The sequence below is a fragment of the Macadamia integrifolia genome, chromosome 5 (genome assembly GCF_013358625.1).
Source record: "Macadamia integrifolia cultivar HAES 741 chromosome 5, SCU_Mint_v3, whole genome shotgun sequence".
NCBI lineage: Eukaryota > Viridiplantae > Streptophyta > Magnoliopsida > Proteales > Proteaceae > Macadamia > Macadamia integrifolia.
Window position 1 is genome coordinate 12,304,154 of NC_056561.1, and position 22,373 is coordinate 12,326,526.

The 22,373-nt window shown below is 36.3% G+C and overlaps 2 protein-coding genes across 2 annotated transcripts in view; both read right to left on the reverse strand.

Moving 5' to 3' along the window:
- Window positions 1-8,117: 8,117 nt before the first annotated feature.
- On the reverse strand, window positions 8,118-9,489 carry LOC122080207 (universal stress protein PHOS32-like). Its single transcript, XM_042647123.1, has 3 exons — window positions 9,048-9,489; window positions 8,880-8,962; window positions 8,118-8,555 (listed from the first exon to the last, which is right to left on the reverse strand). The coding sequence occupies exons 1-3, from the start codon at window positions 9,361-9,363 to the stop codon at window positions 8,271-8,273; spliced, it is 684 nt and encodes a 227-aa protein (XP_042503057.1). The 5' UTR covers window positions 9,364-9,489; the 3' UTR covers window positions 8,118-8,270.
- An 11,174-nt stretch (window positions 9,490-20,663) lies between these two features.
- Window positions 20,664-22,373, reverse strand: part of LOC122077887 (ABC transporter C family member 13-like) — an 81,082-nt gene continuing 79,372 nt past the window's right edge. Inside the window, exon 22 of the mRNA XM_042643784.1 lies at window positions 20,664-21,014. Coding sequence (XP_042499718.1) covers window positions 20,664-21,014 — 351 coding nt within the window. The remainder of the gene's footprint in view (window positions 21,015-22,373) is intronic.

Genomic DNA, 22,373 nt, shown 5'->3' on the forward strand with positions numbered 1-22,373 from the left:
TGCGCTTCGTCTTGTTTGAACTTACGGCATAAGCCTCTATTATAATTTGCAGGTGTTGGGGCATGCGCTCACCATGGTCAGCATCTTGGGTAGCAAGATCAAACTGAGTCTCTCCTATGAATTGGATATGCTCCGGTTTCTGCTCTGCCTGGTCATACTCATCTGAAGTCTCTTATAGCAATCTCCATCATGACCATCACCACCACCACCACCACCACCACCACCATCATCATCACCACCATAATCTCCATTAGCAGAGGTTGACGATGTGTGTTGCGGCCATTGGAATGAGACCAATCAACATCCTCGTCATCCCCTCTAGGCTAGGACCCAAAAGGTTGGGTTTGTTTGTGTGTGGACTCGACCCTCTTGAGGAGACATGAACTTGCTAACATTGGTTCCCATCTGACTAGCAATCTCAGGGTTGAGCTTACCACCGTCCTAATCCATCACTGAATCACCATGATCCCTCACCCACTCGTATAGGGGATTCTCCTCATAGAACTTCAGTTGGAAGATGTTGATGAGTTTGATTAGGTCTTTGTTATTATCCATCCCTATACGTACGAGCTGTATCTCCAATCTCATGTTGTAGTGCACATACACCAGCTGCTCACAATGTTTATCACCCAATTGGTTCTGCCTCTTCGAATGGATGAGTGAAAATGCACTCAAGTTGCAGTTGCAGTTGCAATTGCATACAGAGGCAGAACATATCTAGGAGAGCACTGTAATTGCTATCTTCCTCACCTTAGGTGCATCTCTCCCATTTAGCACCCACCATCACCTGCATTAGAATATTCTTTGCAAGTGCTAGAACTTGGATACTATGTGAGATCGTGAATTGAACAAAGAAGCCAGTTAATGGACCCACCAAGAGTAGTTTTTTCCCAAATGGCTTGTGCAGCAGAACGAATGGAAGTCCTTTGTGCATCCTTGAAGGTCTTCATCTATTTTCATTGCAAACATTGATACGTCAACATCAGTGTGTTAATGGAACTAATTGTATCATAGTTTTTAAGGCGGTAAGGCGACGGAGGCATTTGAGGGTCTTTCGGAGCTCCTTAGTGATAAGGCGGGCATAAAGCGTCGCCGTATTGACTAAAGCGTTCCTGTGTAATTTTTTTATAAAACCAATCTATTTGGCTCAAATCCTAGTTGAATCCTATTACTCATATGCTAAATAAATATTAAAGGTTTATATTCATTCCAATGTAAGATATTCATTAAGAAAACAAATCAATAAAGTGAATAAACTAAGTTCATTTTCATCAATCATCAATCATCAATCATATTAACATATAATATAAATACATAATTATGAAACAAAATTATAAATATAAAGAAAAGAAGACATAAAATATGCAAGTATTTATTATTCTTACTTCTATGATGCCATAATGAATGCCTAAGCCCTAAGGTTATCCACTATATTTCTACTCCCGTCAAAGAAGTAATTAAGAACTTAGAATTAAAACACATTGAAAGTAAAAATCGAGATGCCAAATTAAATGGATGAGAAGTGACTAACTTAGGGATTCTTAATCATTATAAAAAAACTTTAAACTTCAATGAAGAAAAAACATAAAATAAACTAAAATGCTAAAAATTTAGTGAACAATGAAAGTCAAATACTTAAAAGTTCAAGGACTCAAAAAACTTTGAAGTTTAAAGACTCAAAATACTTCAAAGTTCAAAGACTCAAAGACTTTCAATCCAAATCAGTAATTAAATTAAAATCTTCTTCTTCATTTGCATTCTGTTGCTGGCTTGCATCATTTGGAGCTATGCCATAATCGTCCTCCATGTTTTCATCATCACGAATATCCTCTTCACCAAGGATTAAAGTATCGGTATCGGTCGCCGTATCGGTCGTTCAAAATTAAGATACGTATTGGAGGGTATCGTATCGTATCGGAGATACGCTAAGATACGCACATAAATGGATAGGGAACACATTTTTATACACTTTTGCATAAAAAAACAGTTAAAAAAAGCTATATATAACATGTAGAATGCATAAATACTTAAGTAGAGGGTATCGTATTAATAGACAAATATATTGAGTTGAAAATGTTCAAAATGATGAGGTTTGAGTTTCTTACAGTTTTTTCTTTCCTCATTGCCATTGCCACTGTGATGAGTGCCGTGAAGAGTGTCGTGGTGGTTCAAATCCTTGGCTAGGACCTTCTTCTTCAATAGGAGCAACTACGATGATATTCTGCACTTGTCGAATATAGGCACAATATTTACCCCAGTCGAAATATTTATGGTAGTGGGTCTCCCATTCATTGTAGAATCTTCTGTACTGCTCAGGAGTGGCCAATGTTGGTCCTGCATAAGTCCCATATCCATAGCCCGAAGAAGCACCTGAAGATACATGGTGTCCATGTCCGTGTCCGGATGAGGAACCAACATGATCTGAACTTCTGTACTGCTCTGGATTGGCAAATGATTGTCCTGCATAAGTCCCATATCCATAGGCTGAAGATGCATCTGAAGATACATGGTGTCCATGTCCGGATGAAGAACCAGCAAGATCTGAGCTAATGCACATTGACTCCATGCTACTCATCAATGCATCAGTAGCACTCGGATTGTGGGATCGCCTACCCCTCCGACTAGAAGACTTTGGTTGTGTGCGAGCACCATGATGACTATCTTGTGTTGCATGTGTAAATGCAGCCTCCTCTGTGAAATGTAGTGGTACATAAGTTTGGCCACCACCACTACCACCATCACCACCACTGCCACCACCACCACCACCACCACCACCACCACCACCACCACCACCACCACCACTCATCATCATCATCATCATCATCATCATCATCAGCAGCAGCAGCACCATCCTTGTCTTGATCATCATCATCACTATCTGGTTGAGTTACGCTATATGTAGCACCTGATCTCGTCCTCCTAATATCGTCATCATTGGAGCTATCATCATCCTCTTCCATAGTTGATGGTGCTTGGGTTTCATCATCAACAATATTTTTAAAATCTTCATTTATATCTCTAATGAGGTCATCTATAATGGGATCAGGTGTGGTTTCTCGTCGATCTTCAGACAATTTGTCTAACACTAAAACATTTTCAGTCTCCTCAATCCATCCCCTAACTGGATCTTCCTCGTCGAATATGTGGGTGATGTCAATTGGGTTGACATCAATATCATCCCCTGATTTCTCCAATTCTAAATATTTCATCTTCAATTTCATGTTGTAGTGCACATACACTAGCTTCTCCAGCTTCTCATAACTCAGACAATTTCGAGGTTTGGTGTGTATCAATCCGAACGTACTCCAGTTACGTTCGCAACCACTTGAGGATGTCGTGCATGATAATATTTTCATTGCGATTGGCCTCAAGCTTGGAGCACTCCATCCATAGTTCATCCACCAATCAGCTGTACAAAGATAATTGCAACATTAGGAGTTTGAAATAAATTTGAAATACAAGGATAGCTGATTAAGCCTAAATTACCAGGGCGTTGTGTTCCTCTAGCACGGATAGCTAAATGATCAACAAACTTTTGAGTGGCCTCTCGGAAGTACCTCACCTATCCATGTATTAACATATTAATATGCCACTCAATGTATTAAATATTAATCAATGATTCAATATGTAAGTTTAGTAGACTACTAACCTCTTCAATTGCATCTGTTGCCGAATCAATATTAGGAGCTAACTTGTTGATAACATCCTTCAAAGATTCCATCAAATCTTTCCTAAACCTTAAATTATTCTTGTAGTGCAGATCCGGATTCAAATAATAGGCTGCACATTGACATTGTTACATATTACTCATTGTTAACGATTAAATATATTAAATTACTAATAAAGTAACTTATAAATTTAATTGAGAAAATACCTGCCCGATGAAGGTCTTGAACCAAATTATTTTCCCATCAACGATTTATAATCTTCAAAAATGCCTTAAATGACTTTGGGTTCTCCTCTTCTATCTTTTGTTTGACAACTTCCATACAATGCACTATATTTCCCATTGTCTGTGCCTTATCACCATCAACTACTTTAAGTATCACAAATAGTGGTTGCATAATCTTAGTAAATCGGTATATCCTTTCTTAAAACTTTGTTGAGGTGATTAGATCTTGAACAGTTTTTCCAATTTCAGTGGTTGCATAGCTACTACTGAACAACTCATTAGAGGTGAATGACTTAACTAGCCCTTCCTTCCGTTTTTGAATACTATCAAGTGCAATATAATTTGTTGCAAACCTTGTTGCTGTGAGCCTCACCAAGTCACCTTTTGTGTACTTTCTCATCAATGCCAACACCCAGCTGTGATTGTAGATGAAATTGGTGATCATCTTGGCATTAGAAACCAATGTCTGCACTTTGTTCATTTCACCAATGTCCTTGAACATCAAATCAATACAATGGGCTGCACAAGGTGTCCAGTATAAGGTGGTATACTTCACCATAAGTAAAGTACCAGCCTTTTTGAAATTGGGGGCATTATCAGTCACAACCTGGACAGCATAATCTGGCCCAACTTCCTGAACAACTTCATCCATTAATTTAAACAAATACATTGAGTCCTTGATATCTGAGGATGCGTTGAAAGACTTATGGAATATTATTTTTCCATCACAATATATCAGAAAATTGATGATGGACATCCTCGTCGGTCCACTCCACCCATCACACATGATGATCACTCCATATTCAGGCCACTTGTATTTAAACTCTTCAATGTATTCATCCACCTCTTTCACAATAGTATCTAAGTATGACCTTGCAATTTCATGGGGTGGGTGGCTTCACATTTTTTCCACATGTCTGAATCTCCTTGACCATAGCCTTGAAGTACGGATCTTTAGCTTTGTGAGGTGGAATCATAGAACTGTGGAACCACCTAGAGATTGCTTTCCCAATTTTCTTATTCAATATTTTTGGTTGGAAAGCCTCTTCAATCCTTTGTTGCCCTTCATCATGATGTTTATATGGTGCATCTCTCATATCTTTAATTTCTGGGCTCCTTTTCCCCTTACTTTTATCACTGGAGGTAAATTTATCAAACATGCCCTTCACAGTGCCTCCAATATCTACACTTGGACGACTTCTAGAGTCAGAACCTTGTTCATAAATCATCGGGCCACCACGCCTAGGTCCTACAGATTGACTTCTTCTCAGTTGTTCTGCTATCCATTGTTTTTCTTTTGCTTCCTCCCTTGAAATATGCATTGCTCGTGCAAGCTGTTGATCTTCATCATCTGCCTCCATATCAGATCCTTCATAGTCCTCATGATCCCTTAGATTCTCAACCAATCTATCACCTTCTTCAACAGCTTTCTTTGCTTTATCTCTACTTCCCCTTAAGTGCTTCCTCATTGCTTTGCTTATTCCATCTGGGCACTTGTTACATTTAGCAACATTAGAAAATCCTCCAGCCAAATGTTGTTTATGTCTGGTAATTCCACCTCCTAGGTGGATAGTATCACAGTAATTGCATTTTGTACACAACCTATTGCCTTGTACTTTCTCGGCTGTAGCCCATCCAATATCCTTAGTCCGTTCTTTAGGCGCCATCTTCCTACAAAGCTAAATAATGAATCTTAATATGCATATTTATTGATTTAGTATTTAGTACATAATAGCATTTTTTTAGAAACTAAAATGAGATGCATCCAAAGAAAAAAAAAAGATTTTTTATTTTTATTTTTCCAAATTTACATAAACTTGAAATGCACACTTTTTTTGGAAAAAATTGTGCATCTAATTTTACATCATGGTCATTGGCCAAGTAAATTATATATATATTTTTTAAACTAAAATGAACTGAATTTTATAAAGAAATTGTATTTTTTTAGTATTTTTCTTATTTTTTAATTAATTTTCGAAATAAAAAAAAATAAAAAATACAAACTATTTAGAAAAATTAAAATTTTTTTATAGAAGTTGTAGATTAAATGTTTTTGAAGAACATATAAAAAATTAACAAAGTGTGGACCAATATATTTGAGTAGATCTAAGAAATAAAAAAAAAATTGAAACCCTCACTTTTTTGGGGAAAAAATGTGGGTTTCATTTGAAACCATGTATTTAGTAATTATAAGTTATGACATTATTTTTAAGAGTTGAATGAACTAAATTTTCCAACAAATTTTTTTTTTGGGATTTTTCTTTTTTTTATAAAATTAATTTGGGAATAAAAAAATTAAAAAAATATTTTTTTTTGAGAAAAATAAAAAATTTCCATGGAAGTTGTAGAACACTTGTTTTTACATAACATATAAAAAATCTAAACATTTTTAACCATTGAACATGAGTAGATCTAAGAAATTTGAAAAAAATTGAAACCCTCATTTTCTCTGAAAAAAGTTTGTAAATCCTTACAAATCCAATGATTTCATGAAATAATGATGCACAAAATGTGATTCTAAGTATGATGAACCTTAGATTTATAAAAAAACTTGAAAATCTAAGGTTAAAATTGAAAAAAGTGAGTAAAGATTCAAGAACTTACTATTCAAATGTTTCAACTTTCAAGTTCAAGCCTTCAAGGTTCTTCTTGGACTATGTTTCTCTCCTTCTTTGAACCATTCACTTCCACAATGAAAGTTTCAATCTACCTTTTGAGTCTCCAAAAGGGTGTGTGAATCAAAGGGGAAGAAAGAAGCAAAATATAGAAAACTGTTGGTGAGTGTGAAGTATTTGTTTCAAACAACAAAAAATCTACACTTAAGTAGCCGTATCGTACTGATACGGTACGATACAGATCGATACTACACGATACCTTCGATACGTACCGATACGGTACCGATACTCTCGGGAATTTTCAGATTTTTAAAAGTTCGTATCGGTACCGATACGGTACGACATGATACGATACGTACGATACACCGATACACAAACAGAGGCCCAAAATTCCCCGTAGCGTATCGGTATGTATCGTGCCGATGCCTACCGATACGGCACGATACGCACCGATACTTAAAACCATGTAAGCAACAATAAAAAAAAAATACTAAAGAAACGGAAACGTTCAGACTTACATAAGTTTGCATGGCGGTAAAAGAACATGACAAAATCTGCCATAGAATTTACCTGCAAAGACTGGGATCTGAGATAAATAGGGCTACTAGCCTAGATATGTGCAGAAAATTCACAATAAAATAGTAAATGAAGAATAGATTCTATGTCTACCACAAAACAGGCAATGAGGATCAATATCCATCCATTTACATAACAGATGTCGAACAGGAATTCCATTGTACAAAAGGCGCCAAAAAAAGAATTTTAACTTTAGGATGGATCTTGAGCTTCCATAAGAAAATCCATCTCATGTGGATGCATTGCCATATAGGACAGGCATTTCTATGAGGAAGTGCGGTATGTGAGTGTCAATAGGAGTGCATGAGGAAGTATTCACACTGATGCCATTTTTCATTATATAGGGAAGAGGATGAGCTGCTCATTTCGGCTCCTCATGTATCTATGCACAGGGGCCACACTATCCCACAAAAACCTATATATATATATATATATATTTACAGGGCAAGAGAATGCTACCTCCTAGCGCAAGTACACATCAACATGTGTGGCCAATGGGAGGGCATGTGGGGGCATATTCAACACGAGACGTGTGGTCTTTATGCACCCACTGTGTCTTTGTACACGCTAAAGGGTAGTATTCTTTCTTCCAAATTTACACGAGGGAAAAGTGCTCTATCCTAAAATGTATGTAGGGATTGCACCCAAACATAGAGAGCAATGAAATGACCATCCTGCCCCCTGAGAAGTGAAAATATCCACTATGTTAACACTTCTAGGTTTGCTCCCATTAATACCCACATTGGTCATTACATCACACATTGCTTCTTTTTCTCCCTTCCCCTTGTTCCATGCTTTTGGTGGAGCCACTTGATTAATGGTGACCTAAACTCCAAAAGCCATAACTATCAGGTGCACCATAAAGCGATATAGCCCGGCCTGGCCTGGTGTTCCATGCCGGACACTGTCATGACAAATAACTCAAGTTGGCAAACGTTGTTGCAGAGAACATGGCCCAACCATTAAAAACCTTGAAAGAAAGAAAAAAGGGTAGCAGTTAGGGACCCCAGTGCCCTTTCCTCAGACATGATAGCTAGCACCATATTTTTACTTTTATTCAATTCACATCTTTTTCCATGTTCTCAATAACACTTTTTAATTACAAACATTACAACATAAGATCACATCCCTCATTGCACTAAGATGAAAGCTTCATATATAGTTACATTAATAATCATCAATGTTGATCAAGCCAAGAGCCAGAAATCTTTATGACGTCTAGTGGTAATAAGATAACCTCCTAGCTTTTTGCTTTTCCTTCTCACAGCTATTGCCATGCAATGAGAGTTTTGGATGCAGTACTCCACCACCCCACCTCCAACCTTATGACCTCCCCACGTCATTAGTAGCCGCCATGTCACCGGCCGCTTTCTCTGCCCTAAAACCAATAGTGACACCCCACGTTTCTTAGCCTCTTGTACTATGACTGGGCCTTTCTCCTTCCCTTCCACTAGGGCAACCTCAACTTGCACCTGTAAGCATCATAATTAACCCTTTGAAATTAGTATATATATCAAATATTAATAATTTTTTTTTATTAATGGGTCAGCTGTGAGAGTACTGCTCTTGACATTGCAACCCTAGATGGTTCAAAAACTTAATTAAGCCCTTTTCTTCTCTACTTAGCACAGATGAGATGAGAAAATTAAGGTTAGGAAAGTGCAGTTAAGCCCAGTTTTCTCTGTTCTTTCAAGCACAGACCTGGCTCAAAATAAATAAATAAAATGTCTGTCCATTTTCTTTGGATGATTATTTCTAAGGGACTTGGGATAAAATTGTTAGGTAATATGACTTACCTCAGGTCTTTTCATGTGACACATACTCTTCAAAGAGAAAAGAAGTTCATAAACCCCTGAATTTAATGACTTATTAGGATCCCCTGTAATCCAAAGAAGGAGCTTATCAGTCAATCTAGCTACCAACCATCTTTGATTACAATGCTACAGAAAGGAATAAGACCTTACCTAGCTTAGAAGGCTTGCTAGTTACATGAAGAAGCACTATAGTATCTTGGCTCTGGATAGTATGGGAGAGAGCCCATTGAACAGCAACTTTAGCTTCAAAACTCGAATCAACAACTATCATGATTTTTCTACCTTGTAAAGGCTTCACAGCATCACCCAAGCTGATCTTCTCCCCATTGCTTGAAAACACAGGATTCAGATTAGCTTTAATGGAGTTAGTAATTGTTCTGGAGTGATAAGGAGGCGATCGAATTCGAATGTGAGCTGTGATTCGATGCAAGAAGAAACTTGCTAACTTTGTTCCTGTTCTACCCATCTTCACTGATTGTGGTGAAGGGAGAGGAGGGGTTGGGGAAACAAAAGCTTATAAAGATAGGAAGAAGAGGAAGAAGATGAGAAAGTGGCAGTAAGGCAATATTGCCTGTCGTTAAGCCAACTTCATTGCGTTTCTCAAGGAGGTCGTTATCCCATCTTTTCTCTTTCTTCTGTTTTTTTCAATCTTTTGTCGTTTATTATTTTTTTCTGTGTTACTTTAGTTTTCTGGATTGTGGGTCTCCTTAAACGTGCTTACCATGAATACTGTAGGCCAATTCCGTTTAGACTAATAGTCTCTCTCTCTCTCTCTCTCTCTCTCTCACTCTCCCCTTCCTTTATTAAACCAGTGGAAGGGAAGAGAGAATATTTCTGAAATACTATGGTCACACAAGCGTGGGTCACCTGCATAGTTTATCTACTACTCTTCATCAATGAATATGGGACTACAATTCTTTTAGATGAGCCTCTCACCTAACCTTCCTTTATATTTATTTTCTAAAGTTATGAATTAAATGCCAAGCGGATTTGATCATTAAACCCCACCTCACCCACCAACCCAATTGCCCAATTTGAATTAGAAACCGCAGTTATTAACCTAATTCTTCATTGGTCAAAATATATTTAACTAGAATCACCATAAAATCTTTTCATAGGGATAAAATTTTCAGTTCGTGAGAGACCCTGCGCCACAGACCTAAGGGTACGCAATGACAACTGTGCCCATGCCTCGAGTGTGTGCCCCCTATGTCTAGGTGGAGAGGTCTCTTACGATTAGAAAATACTTGCCCCTTTCTATATTGTTAACTAAACAAAGGGCAAGAGATTATTATCCAATTGTGTGCCTCCTACACCAATGTGGGTGTAATGAAAGTTTGTACAAGAGTATATATATGGATAAAATTTTTTATTTAATAGAGGTGGAATAGTAATTTCGCTTGCTCGTGCCTAGATGCAGGGGCTAGGTGACTAGGCAACCTTCTTTTTTCATTTAAACTAAAAAACAAAAGGAGAAAAAGAAAACTATCTACTCGTGTGGTTCTTGCTCACACAGGAGCACTTGGAATTACCCCCAAACCATTCTTTACCAAAAAAAAAAAAGGAAATTACCCCTACACCCCTGTAAGCTAAAAAATTCCATTATAGTTGATGCTCCTGTACACATTCTCATTGACCCCTGCATCAATGTAGGGTTCTACTCAACCTAGTAGCAATCTCTTTCCTAAAATAAAAGACTGAGTTTTCCTTCAATCATGGTGAAGTATGTTCAAACACACGTGGAATGTATTGAAAGGGTATTTTAGCGGTGGACAAACTCATTCTCCAAAAACAAATATATATTATGTGATCATCGGAATCTTCTTTAGCAACTGGGCCATTTGGCGACTGGGAGGACCCGGACACCTATGTAATCCCTTTAACTGCAACAAATTTATTTAATTAATTATGTATTGGTTCTGTACATAATTAATGACATGTGTAATACTTATGAATGGTAAACTTGCTAATCAGATTTATTTAATTGATTAGCGGTGGTTACCAAAAATGCTTCATAAACTTGTAATTAAACCCTTCATTATAGGAAGGAGGGTGGGAAGTAAAAACAAAAAAGCAAAAAAAGAAAGAAAAGGTCAACGTACATGACGTGGGCTTAGGGTAACATAAAGAAGCCATGGATTTATGTCTGCCCGACAACTGGCAACAAGACGTGATTGACAACTCAGAGACCTTTAACCCCCAAATGAATTTCTCTCTCTCTCATTCTCTTCCTGGAATCTCTTATATGGAAAACGAGGCCCGAACCCAACCATCAACTGTCGTCATTGATTTTGATTTTTTTTTTTTTAACCGGTTTGAGGAATCGGATTGGTTTAAATCGGTTGATCCATGATTTTAAGTATTGATATTGGATCAGGCGATCCCCATCAGTTTGACAAGTGTGACGATTCAATACCATAACGGTTTTAGGATGATAGGAACCCATTTCAATATCATGATCTAAAACAATGATTGGATTAAATTAATATTGGCCTTGTTCAATCGTCATTCTTGGCCGATATTATAATACTGAATTGAATAAAGAAAACCTTAACCGGGTCCAATCTAAGTGATTCAAGTCATAATTGTATCAGTATTGACCCTATCTAATCCCGACACCGATTTTAAAATCTTAAACCATGATTTGGACGGATCAGGGATGGGAGTCATCGCCTTAAATTCTATTCTCAAATCCCTATCTACTATACCGTTTATTATCTACAGTGTTGTTCACCATGTCCTTTGAAGAAGGATTTCAACATTCTATATTGTGAAGCACGACTGATGGACGACTTGTGGACCTTTAAGCCTATTAATTACCCTGTCTATGACTTTCTGGTGGCAGAGCTAAACCAGTGAAAGTGAAATTGAAAGAGAATATTGGGTTCATAGATAGGCTTTCACTTAAACTTTCAATTTTTACTGAGAAAGAACGTGCCAGCATCCTCAATGCCCTAGCGGTAGAATCGTCTTTTTGTGCGTTTATATCTGGGCATTTCCTACATCAACAGAAAGTTTTTTTTTTGGTGAAATGTTATAACAGTTCCAATGTGCAGAAGCCGTGCAACGAGGGACTAATCTTTTCCCTTATCATTAAAAGGGGAAAAGAACCCTAATCATTTGTCTAGTTGCTATACCAATACACTGGCTAATGGTTGGTCAGACAGAGGCAAGACAGTTAAATCTTTTCACATACAGCTGTGTTTGGGGTAGTGAAGTAGTGAACAGGGATAGTACGTTAGATTTATTTTTGGAAAATTACATAATTACCCATTATTGGGTTTGTCTTTACATAAATACCCATGTTATGGGTCAACAGATTTACACAAAATAAGTTTCAATATTACAAATATCCCCAAAATAGTGTTTCCATATACTTTGTCCTTTGTATACCTACGAATTGAACACTTTTACCCCTGACAAACTCATTCACCTCCTACCTCCTCTCTTCTCTCTCCTTTCTCCTCTCTCCTTCACTACTTTACTCATTTCTTCGATGAACCAACATCAAAATGAAGAATACCGCCAGATTTGTAGGGCGCCGCAATCAAAATTGAAGAAAAGTTAAAAGAAGATAAAAGATGTGGAGATTGTTCTACTAAATTAGTTCTTTTTTGTTAGGAGCTCATCGATTTCCGCTTTTTTTCTTTTCCTTTAATTTTCTGAATTAATTGAGAAAAAAAGAAAAGAGTGAAATGATGAAACTACGATTTTTTTCCCAAGATATGTTATAGTTATGATCACCACCATATCTGCTAAAGCTCAAAATCCAGAGGGATTTGGTTTTGACTGCCAAATATTATACCCAAATATCTGAGAATGAACACCAGAGCACATCACCAACCCAACAAACCAGATATACGAACCCAACAGAGAGTAGAAGAAAAAGAAAAGGGGGGGGGGGGAAGAGGGCCTTGAACGTTCAAAACCCTAGAAACCCCATAAACAAAGTTTTTCAAATGAGAAAATATCCGGTTAAGACCAATCGCTTGAACCTTCAAAACCCTAGAAACCCCATAAACAAAGTTACTCAAAAACACTAAAACCCTATAAACAAAGTTTTTCAGATGAGAAAATATCAGGTTAAGACCAATCGCTTTTAGAGCACCTCTTGTTGCAATTATCGATTTTAGAGATGTTGGTAATATGCGTGTGTTTCTATCTTCACTGTGTAATTAATGGCGTTAAGGTCGACCTTAAGGAGGGAAGCTTTACCGAGATCAACTCCACATATATAAGGGAGCCTGATGAGGTAAAGATTGTTTGAAAGTTCACAGAAACACGCATACCACTACCAATAACTCTAACAGTGGTCAGGTTGCAGGGGCCGGGTTACAGGAATCTCCCAGTAAGCTTCGACCAAATGTTGAGCTCAATTTCGGTGTTCCGATGGAACCCCGACGCCGTATGAGCTCCTCTGCTTGACATGGGGCAAATTACAGTGGAAGGCAATGGCGTGGGGAATGAGGAAGAACATGGCACTGGTGTGAAGATAGACATCAGACCTTTTAGGGCCGATTAGAGGAGAGAAATAAGAGTTACATCGGAAACATTATAACCGATTATAAGAAAATACATGCTCAACTGGTAGGCATACGAAAAACACTATTGTGGGTATTTTTGTAATAGAAAAACTCGTTTCGGGTAAATCTGTTCAACAAAACATAACATGGTTATTTTTGTAAAGATAAACCCATTAGTGGATAATCATGTAATTCTCCCTTTATTTTTCCCGTATTGATATAGTGTGGAAGCTTATTCTCACCTTTTTATTGGTTAGTGCAGGAGGTGTTACATGGAAGCTGATGGAAGCTGATGTAGTAGATCAAAAGGCAATTCTTTGTTTTGGTAGAAGATCAAAATGCAATTCCATAAAGAAGAAAGCATTTAACCGACAAATAAACAATCAAAAAAAAAAAAAAAAAAAAAAATGTACCCGACAGACATGGCCTCCGTAAGAAAACTGGGTGGTCCTGAAAATGGAAACAATTGATCACAGAAGTCGGCAGTAGTGTCCAACCTAGTGGGGTTGCAATTTTTAATGATGGGTTGTTTTCTTGTGCTCCATGCATCCACACCCATGAAACTCTTCTTTGTTAATAATTAGATCTATATCGTTATTCTTTGACAACTTAATCTTATATTATATAAATTTTCATCTCAAAAGATTGATTTAGTAAGAGAAGGTGTTCACAGGTATGTGAGGTAAGAGATTGTCCAACTCAGAATCAATATGCGATTAATACAACTAATTAACAGACCTTTTGTTGAATTTAATATCTTTTATCTAAATCGGTTAATGAGTTTAGATCAACCATCCGGGGTGTCAATAAGTAATATTTTTAAGAGGAATTAGAAGAAACTTCTTACATAGTAAAAGAAGGTGGAGACTCTGAATGAAAAGAGATTTCCAAGGTGGCTGAAGTCTTGTAGTAAAGTAGAGTTTCTAAAAGAGTGGAGCCTTTCAAGAATATTGAAAAAGATATTGTCCTATAAAAGGAGAGAAATGTCTAACATGATGGGTAGTGAGAAACTAAAATTTGGAAAATGGGGATAAGAAAAGAGTGCAGAAAGGGGCTTGGGTTTGAGAATCATCAAATTGCAGATATTGTAAATCATAGAAGTTTAGACTCACTACATGGACTTAATCGGTTTTACTATATCACATAAATTTCTTATCTCTTATGTGGATGTGCATATTTTATTTTCTATACTCATTATTTTGCATATACATTTTTGTGTGTCATATACATATCTATTGCATATACAATTTTATCTCTAATGTGTTGTATACGATTTCGTATCTTGCACACATCAAAATCAAAACATTGTTCTTACCAACACCTTATAAGTACTTATAACCCAAAAATGTAAAAAATTCATCTACACTTTACACCATAGTATATCATCTATCACCACACAAGTACACATTGTTCTTCAAGATTCTCTTTAGGAGCTCATAAATTAGACGGTGCCGGACTGATTGGCCAAAATTCCAAAGCCCCCTCGCTTAAAGTCAATAATTCAGATTGTAGTAGTATTTTTTTCCTAGTATGAATCCATCCATTATGGTCCTTTTTGGTTACGGAATGCAACAGATCATTGTAATTCCATAATGTCAATAGAGTTCTTCTCTGTTGTCGTTTTAGCACCATTACCATCATTGACTAAAGAAACAACCCTATTGTCTTATACTGAATTTCAACCTCATTATTCTCTCTCTCTCTCTCTCTCTCTCTCTCTCTGCAGCCTAATATACTTGCTGAAGAACCACGGCGTTAATTGTGAACCAAAGAAGATATAAATGGACGGTTTCAATAATTTGGAGACTACTAGAGCACCTTGAGACTTTTAATCCAGTGATCACTTTAGGCCGTGTTTGGTATGTATTTCCATTCTTAAAATGTAGAATACATTCTCAATAGAGAATGAGAATATTGCTTAGATACATGTATGATTAATAAAATGCTTAGACATACATTTTGTTGTGTGTATCAAATTATTGATATGTTTCGAAGATTGATCCGTTCTGACATACTTTCGTGCTGACCCGAATGAGATTTTTTTTTTTTTTTAGTATTCGATGGTAGCAAAGCTTGGAGCCCTTCATTGATCTCGTATAGTGGTGCGGAAGTGAATACGGTATGACCCGATTGATGTGACCCGCTGGATTGACCCAACTTGAAGGAGTATTTATATATGCTATTGTCTTGTTGTTCAAGTAAGAGAGAAACAAGAGTAAAGGGGATTTCAAGTTAGGGTTTTTGGATGAGAGTTTCTTAATTGCTACAAATTTGGGTGTTCTTGAGAGATCTCCAATGTAATATTTCTTCAATCATATAGTGAGCCATTTTCACCTTCGCTTGAGGACATAGCACATCACATTGGTGTGTGAACCTCGTTAAATCTTTGTGTTACATTATCTGCATTTTTCGTTTTCTTCGTATTTCTTTGGTGTTTGCTTAAACACATTTTATCGAACATCTCATGGGCGATAGTTTAGTCATATTGGTCCAATCAATAACATCTTTGCGTTCACCAAGGAGGAAGCAAATCCTCTATAGTGCAATTGGAGGCCCAATGCGCAACCGATGGTTGGGAGGACCCTAATAAGCACCTCAAAATCAGCGCACATCCCCAAATTTTCCTTGCTGATGCGTGTTGTGCCTCCATTGCCACTAGAAAGGATTTGAATCCCACCATGGACACCAATTGCTGCAAGCCCACATCAATAACATCTTTGTGTTAACCGAGGTTGGAGTTCGAATGTGGAAGAGATGGAGAGCTACTGGGGTTGAAGGAGAAGTTCAAGGAAGTTGACTAGATGAATGTGATGGAATTTATAGCATCATAATATCTAAATCATATTGAGGATCTTACTAATACACCATGAATCGTTTCAATACAAGAGGAGGAAACGACATACTGTTCACCATCAATGATGTGTTGTTTCCAACGGAACTTGACGTAGCCATTGATGCAGTCCTTGCACGAATGAAACCTTCTTCTTCTTCTTCAATAGAGGCATGTTTCTTTCCTATATTTTCTCAATGCACTTTTCTAATGAGTGAGATTAATACGTAATCATACAAGGGGGACCTAGTCTCCTTTAATAACATAATGTCCATCTCCCATTAAGGTAGGTCAATCAATTAGGGAGCAAATCTTCCCTATTTGTGATTAAACTAATATGGTGGGTATCCTTAATAAAATCTAAAATAATTTACAATCAAATCAAATATTGAGTTTCCATAATGGAACTCAATCAATAGTCAATTTAGGCAAATAAGGAAAATAAATCCTATAATCTCCCACTTGGACCATTTGACCAGTTCACAGCAAACCAAGTTTTTTTTTTTTTGAAAAACAAGTTAGAAGATTTGTTTGTTCAAATGACAATTCTTGGATTCCAACAATTTTAGAAAACAACTCAATGTAGCCATTTTAACAAAACATCCCATCCTTTAGTTGCATTCAATAATACATTGAATGAATGAAAATATTGATAAGAACTATGGTGGTTATGCATCGTTTATCAATCGATAAACTACCTTCCACAATCACATTATCAATAATCCCACCCAAACCGTTTCTTAAGAAGTGATACAAGTAATAAACGGTCCAAACAATTATAATATCTCATTCATATCATAATAATTGTATACATAAAGATAGAAATGAGAAATGATTAGGAACATCCACAATTATGATCACAACAAATAATAGAGGGTGTTTATAATAAAACGAGACTAATACATCAAACTCTAGTAAGACCCATATTAGAAACAAGATCTACAAAGAGCTTTGGCGCTATTGCTTTGGTCAATGGATCTACAATCATCAAACTTGTATTTATACGAGATACAGACACCTTCTGTTCCTGAACAACTTCCTTCACAAAATTGTACTTCACTCCAATATTCTTAGCTTTGCTAGAATGCTTGTCATTCTTGGAGTAGTACACAGCGGTGATGCTGTCACAGTAAAGTCTTAGCGGTTTCATGATGGAGTTGACAACCCAAAGTCCAAAGATATAATCCGGTAACCAAATCACCATTGATGTGGCCTCAAAGCATGCCACGAACTCCGCTTTCATGGTAGAAGTGGAGGTACTAGTCTATATCTTGGACTTCTAAGAAATTGCCTCACCAAAAAAGTAGAAAGACAACCAAATGTAGACTTTCTACTATCGAGGCAACCGGCAAAATCAAAGTCTAAATAATCGATCACTTCCAGCTGATCAGTTGCTCTATATGTAAGTATTAAGTCTTTCGTTCCCTGTAAATAATGCATCACCTTCTTGGCAGCTACCTAGTGATCCATACTAGGATTACTAATGTATCTGCCTAACATCCAATTGCAAAGCTAATATCTGGACGAGTACAAGTCATGGCATATATAAGACTTCCCACAGCTAAAGAATAAGGAATGCCTTTCATCCATTCTTGCTCGAAATCATTCTGCGGACATTGGTTCAAACTAAACTTATTACCCTTAATCACGGGAGCAACATTAGGTCTGTAAGTCTTCATAACATATCTCTCAAGAACTTTATCAATGTAGGCTCTCTGTGATAGTTAAAGCAGCCGACGAGATCTATCTCAAAATATCTCGATGCCGATAACAAAAGATGCCAAGCCCATATCTTTCATTTCAAAGTTCTTAAAGAGGAATGTTTTCATATCCTTTAACAAACCAAGATCATTGTTGATAAGCAAAATATTATCTATATACAAGACCAGGAATATAAACTTATTCCCACTGACTTTAAGATATATACACTTATCAAAAGTGTTCTCTACAAATTTGAAAGAAACAATGATGTGGTTGAACTTTGAATATCACTGTTTAGAAGCTTGTTTAAGTCCATAGATGATTTCTTTGTTTGTACACTAGACTTTTTCTTCCTTGTACACTAAATCCTTTTGGTTGATTCATATAGACTTCTTCCTCTAAATCATCATTCAAGAATGTTGTCTTCACATCCATCTGGTGAAGCTCCAGACCATAATGAGCCACCAATGCTATAATGATTTTAAGTGAGTCCTTCTTCGAAACATAAGAGAAGGTCTTATGGTAATCAATGCCTTCTTTTTGAGTGAAACCTTTCGTGACTAATCTAGTTTATGCCGTTTAAATTTACCTTCTAGTCACGCTTATTCTTAAATACCCATTTACAATCAATCGCTTTCGATCCCGGAGGTAGTTCAATGAGCTCCCAAATTTTATTGTCACTCATGGATTTCGTCTTGTCTTTCATGGCATATACCCATTCATTAAAATCATTATCATTCATAGCTTGAGAAAAGTTTAAGGGGTCATCATTGATTCCAATATCAAACTCAGACTCTTAGAGATACACTATATAGTCATCCGAAATACCAGACCTCCTCACTTTTTGAGGTCTACCCTGTACTTTCAGCTGAGGTGGAGGTAAATCCACAGTGTTTTCAGTGACAATGTCCTCATGGAGTGGTACATCCTCTATAGTCTTTGTTCCACAAGATCATTATCAGTAATAATTTATGGAATAACAATGTCATCATAATGTAGAGGAGCTGCAAGTGTAACCCGAAGCTCTTCAAATACCACATTACATGGTTTGACACTCCCACTAATATCGTCATCCTCTAAGAATTTAGTAGTTGTAGTTTCCACAAACCTAGTACTATGCTTGGGCACATAGAACCTGAATCGCTTTGATCATTGGCAGTATCCAATAAAGTAACAACTAATGGTCCTAGGGTTTAGTTTTCTTTCGTGTGGAATATATAGTCTGGTTTCAGTTGGACAACCCTATATGTGTAAATGTCTCTAACTGGGTATCTTTCCCGTCCATAACTCATACGGAGTTTTAGGAACTGACTTACTGGAAACCTGATTCAAGATATACACAACTGTTTTCAAAGCTTCGCCCCAAATAAACTCAGATAGTGATGAGTTATTTATCATAATACGAATTATATCCCTATAGGTACAATTACACCTTTCTGTAACTTCATTTTGTTCAGGTGTACTAGGACGTGTATACTGGGGAGTGATACCCTTCAATTTGAGAAAACGGACAAATGGTCCCTCAACTTGCCTTAGGTCTCTATCAGATCTCATGGTCTTGATCTTTTTGTCCAACTTCTTTTTACTTCGGCACAAAATGTCTCAAAGACGTTTATGCTTTCAGAATTTACCTTCAACAACTAAACATAACAATACCGTGAGTAATCATCAATAAAGGTGAAGAAATACGTTTCACCAGTAATGTAGGGGTCAAATGATCCATAAATATCTGTATGAATTAATCATAATAGTGCATCACTCCTTGTGGCAGTAGCTTTATTTGTCCAAGATTGCTTACATTTTATGCAATCTATACAAGTACTAAAGTCAGTGAAGTCTAAAATAGGCAATACACCTTCCTTCACTAACTTCTTTATCCTAGGTCTGGAAATATAACCTAGACGTTTATGACACAAGACTGAGAAAACATTATTGTTGGACTTATGTTTAGTTTCAACATTCACATGTAGGGTAAGCAAAGAATTTTCAAAATCAGAATCCAAATTAAATCTATAAAGGCCATTACATAAATATCCAGTAAATACTAGATTATTGCCTTTATAAACTTTAAAAACATTATTCCCAAATATAAAGGCATAATCCTCAAAATCAAGTTTTGATAAAGAAACAAGATTTCTAGAAATAGAGGGGACATAAAGAGCATCAAACAAGTCCAGTGGTATCTGGTATCCATTATGAGTCTGTAAGTACCGATTGCTCGAACTTTAGACTCAATCCGATTCCCCATGTAGACGATACTCTCACTGGGACTTGGGCTCCTAGTTGAAAGGATCCCTGCATAGAATTCGATATATGCACAGTTGCACCAGAATCAATCTACCATGTATTATAAGGAATGCCAACGAGATTCGTTGAAAACAAACTAAGATAGAATTATTAGCCTTCTTTTCGAACCAGGCTCGACATTTCTGACAATCCTTACAAAGATGTTCCTCTTTCTTGCAAAAGAAACATTTCATTTTGCCAGAATTCTTGTTGTCAATAGGTGGATTGGATGTCTTCTTCTTTACTATAGCTTTAAAGCTTTTTTCCCTTCTTACGTTTATGTGACACCATGTTAGTTATTTACCCTCCTGCCTGCTTTAATCTTTGCTCCTCCTGAACGCTCTTATTCTGAAACTTATTCAGATTCCATATATCATTATTTGTGTTGTAATGGATCTTAAATGGTTCAAACTTATGAGCAAGAGACTAAAGGATCAACCCAACTATGAAAGGTTCATTTAGTATCTGGTCCATCTTGGCCAGTTGTGCAGATAAATTTGCCATTTCACAGATGTGATCAACTATGCCACTGCTACCATTATATTTCATGTTTATCACTTTGGCCATGAGAGTGCTTTCAAGAGACTTGTCTGCGGTAGAGAACCGCTTTTCAATATATGTTAGGTATGTCTTTGCATCAATAGACTCAGAAATCGATCCTTTTATAACATTTTCAATTGTTTTCTTGATAAACAAAAGACACAATTGGTTTGATCGGGTCCACTTCTCACAAAGATTGACATCATCTGTAGTACTCTTATCAGTGAGATTAGCTGGCTTCTTAGTGCACAAACAGTAGTCATGATTGACAACAATCAGCTAGTATATCAACTCCTCATGCCAATCTGAGAAGTTTGAGCCAGTAAGGATATGGATGGATTTAGGGATAGCCATGGGTGATAATCCTTTTAAAAGAAAATAGAAATACATGCTTACATATCAATAATGCTTTGAGTTTCAAAAATACTAGAATTATATTTCTAGAAAGAGCAACTTATTACATCATTACAATTTATCCTTCAGAATCAAGAAAGTAATATGCTAGTGATTCACTTAACAGGTGTTAGAAGTCACTTTTAAGACTAGAAATCTATCCAAACAGTCAAGCGACAGTCCCATCTTTACCCAACTGTTAGACTAATGATTTATCATAATATCCTATAATTTATCTTTAATTTGATGTTATCACAATTATGTTTAGGGTTAAGAGTTGTGGCCATCACAACCACAATAAAACGTGTATCTTTGGATATTCCCGTTTAACCGGATTGCATGACCTAATACCCTAAACTAGTTATAATATTTATGGGATAAAATTTTATTTGTATTTAAGGCTAACAGTTAGATTCGACACAACTGAGAGAAGTGTGTACCTTTGGATACTCCCACTCTTCTCAACTATGTGATTTTCATTAATGCCTTGAAAATTAAGATTTAATGATGTCATTTATTTAATGATGTTTGGATCCAATTTTTTTAGTTCAATCACTTTGAATTTTCATGATTGATCCACTTTGGCGACAATCGAATCACTAATTTTCTTAATTTTATCCCTAAAATCCAACATCTATTCATTTATGACATCATTAAACTATTAATTTAATCATCCCAAAATTTAGTGCAACTAGAGTTATCAATATGTTATCTTAAAGTTCTTTTAAAATGACAAATATAGGAGAAGACGAAGTCAAAATCAAATCTAAAATGAATACATAATCACAGCGGAAACGATTATGTAATAATTCCTGATATGTGTTTTTTTGTTACTTAAAGTTCCATCACATAAATATATTTGTTTTCATAAACAGAAATAGAAAATATACATTACCATAAATAGGATACAAGATTAATAGAAACACTTATTAAATTTTTTTTTTAATGGCATAAAGAACAGAAACAGAATATTGTTTCAAAACATAAATAGAAATATTTATAAACTGAAGCAAACCAGTTTATGGGAAAATTTCTATTTCAGTTTATACAAGTTTTTTTTTAAACAAATAGAATCTTGTCAGAATATTCCGATCAACGTCGAAAAGTTGATCGGTAGCCATAGAATTCCAGTGGGTTAAAAATTTGAGTCGACCCAGTTCGGTTCGACCCAAACAGATTTGGTCCAATCTATTTTTTGTTAAA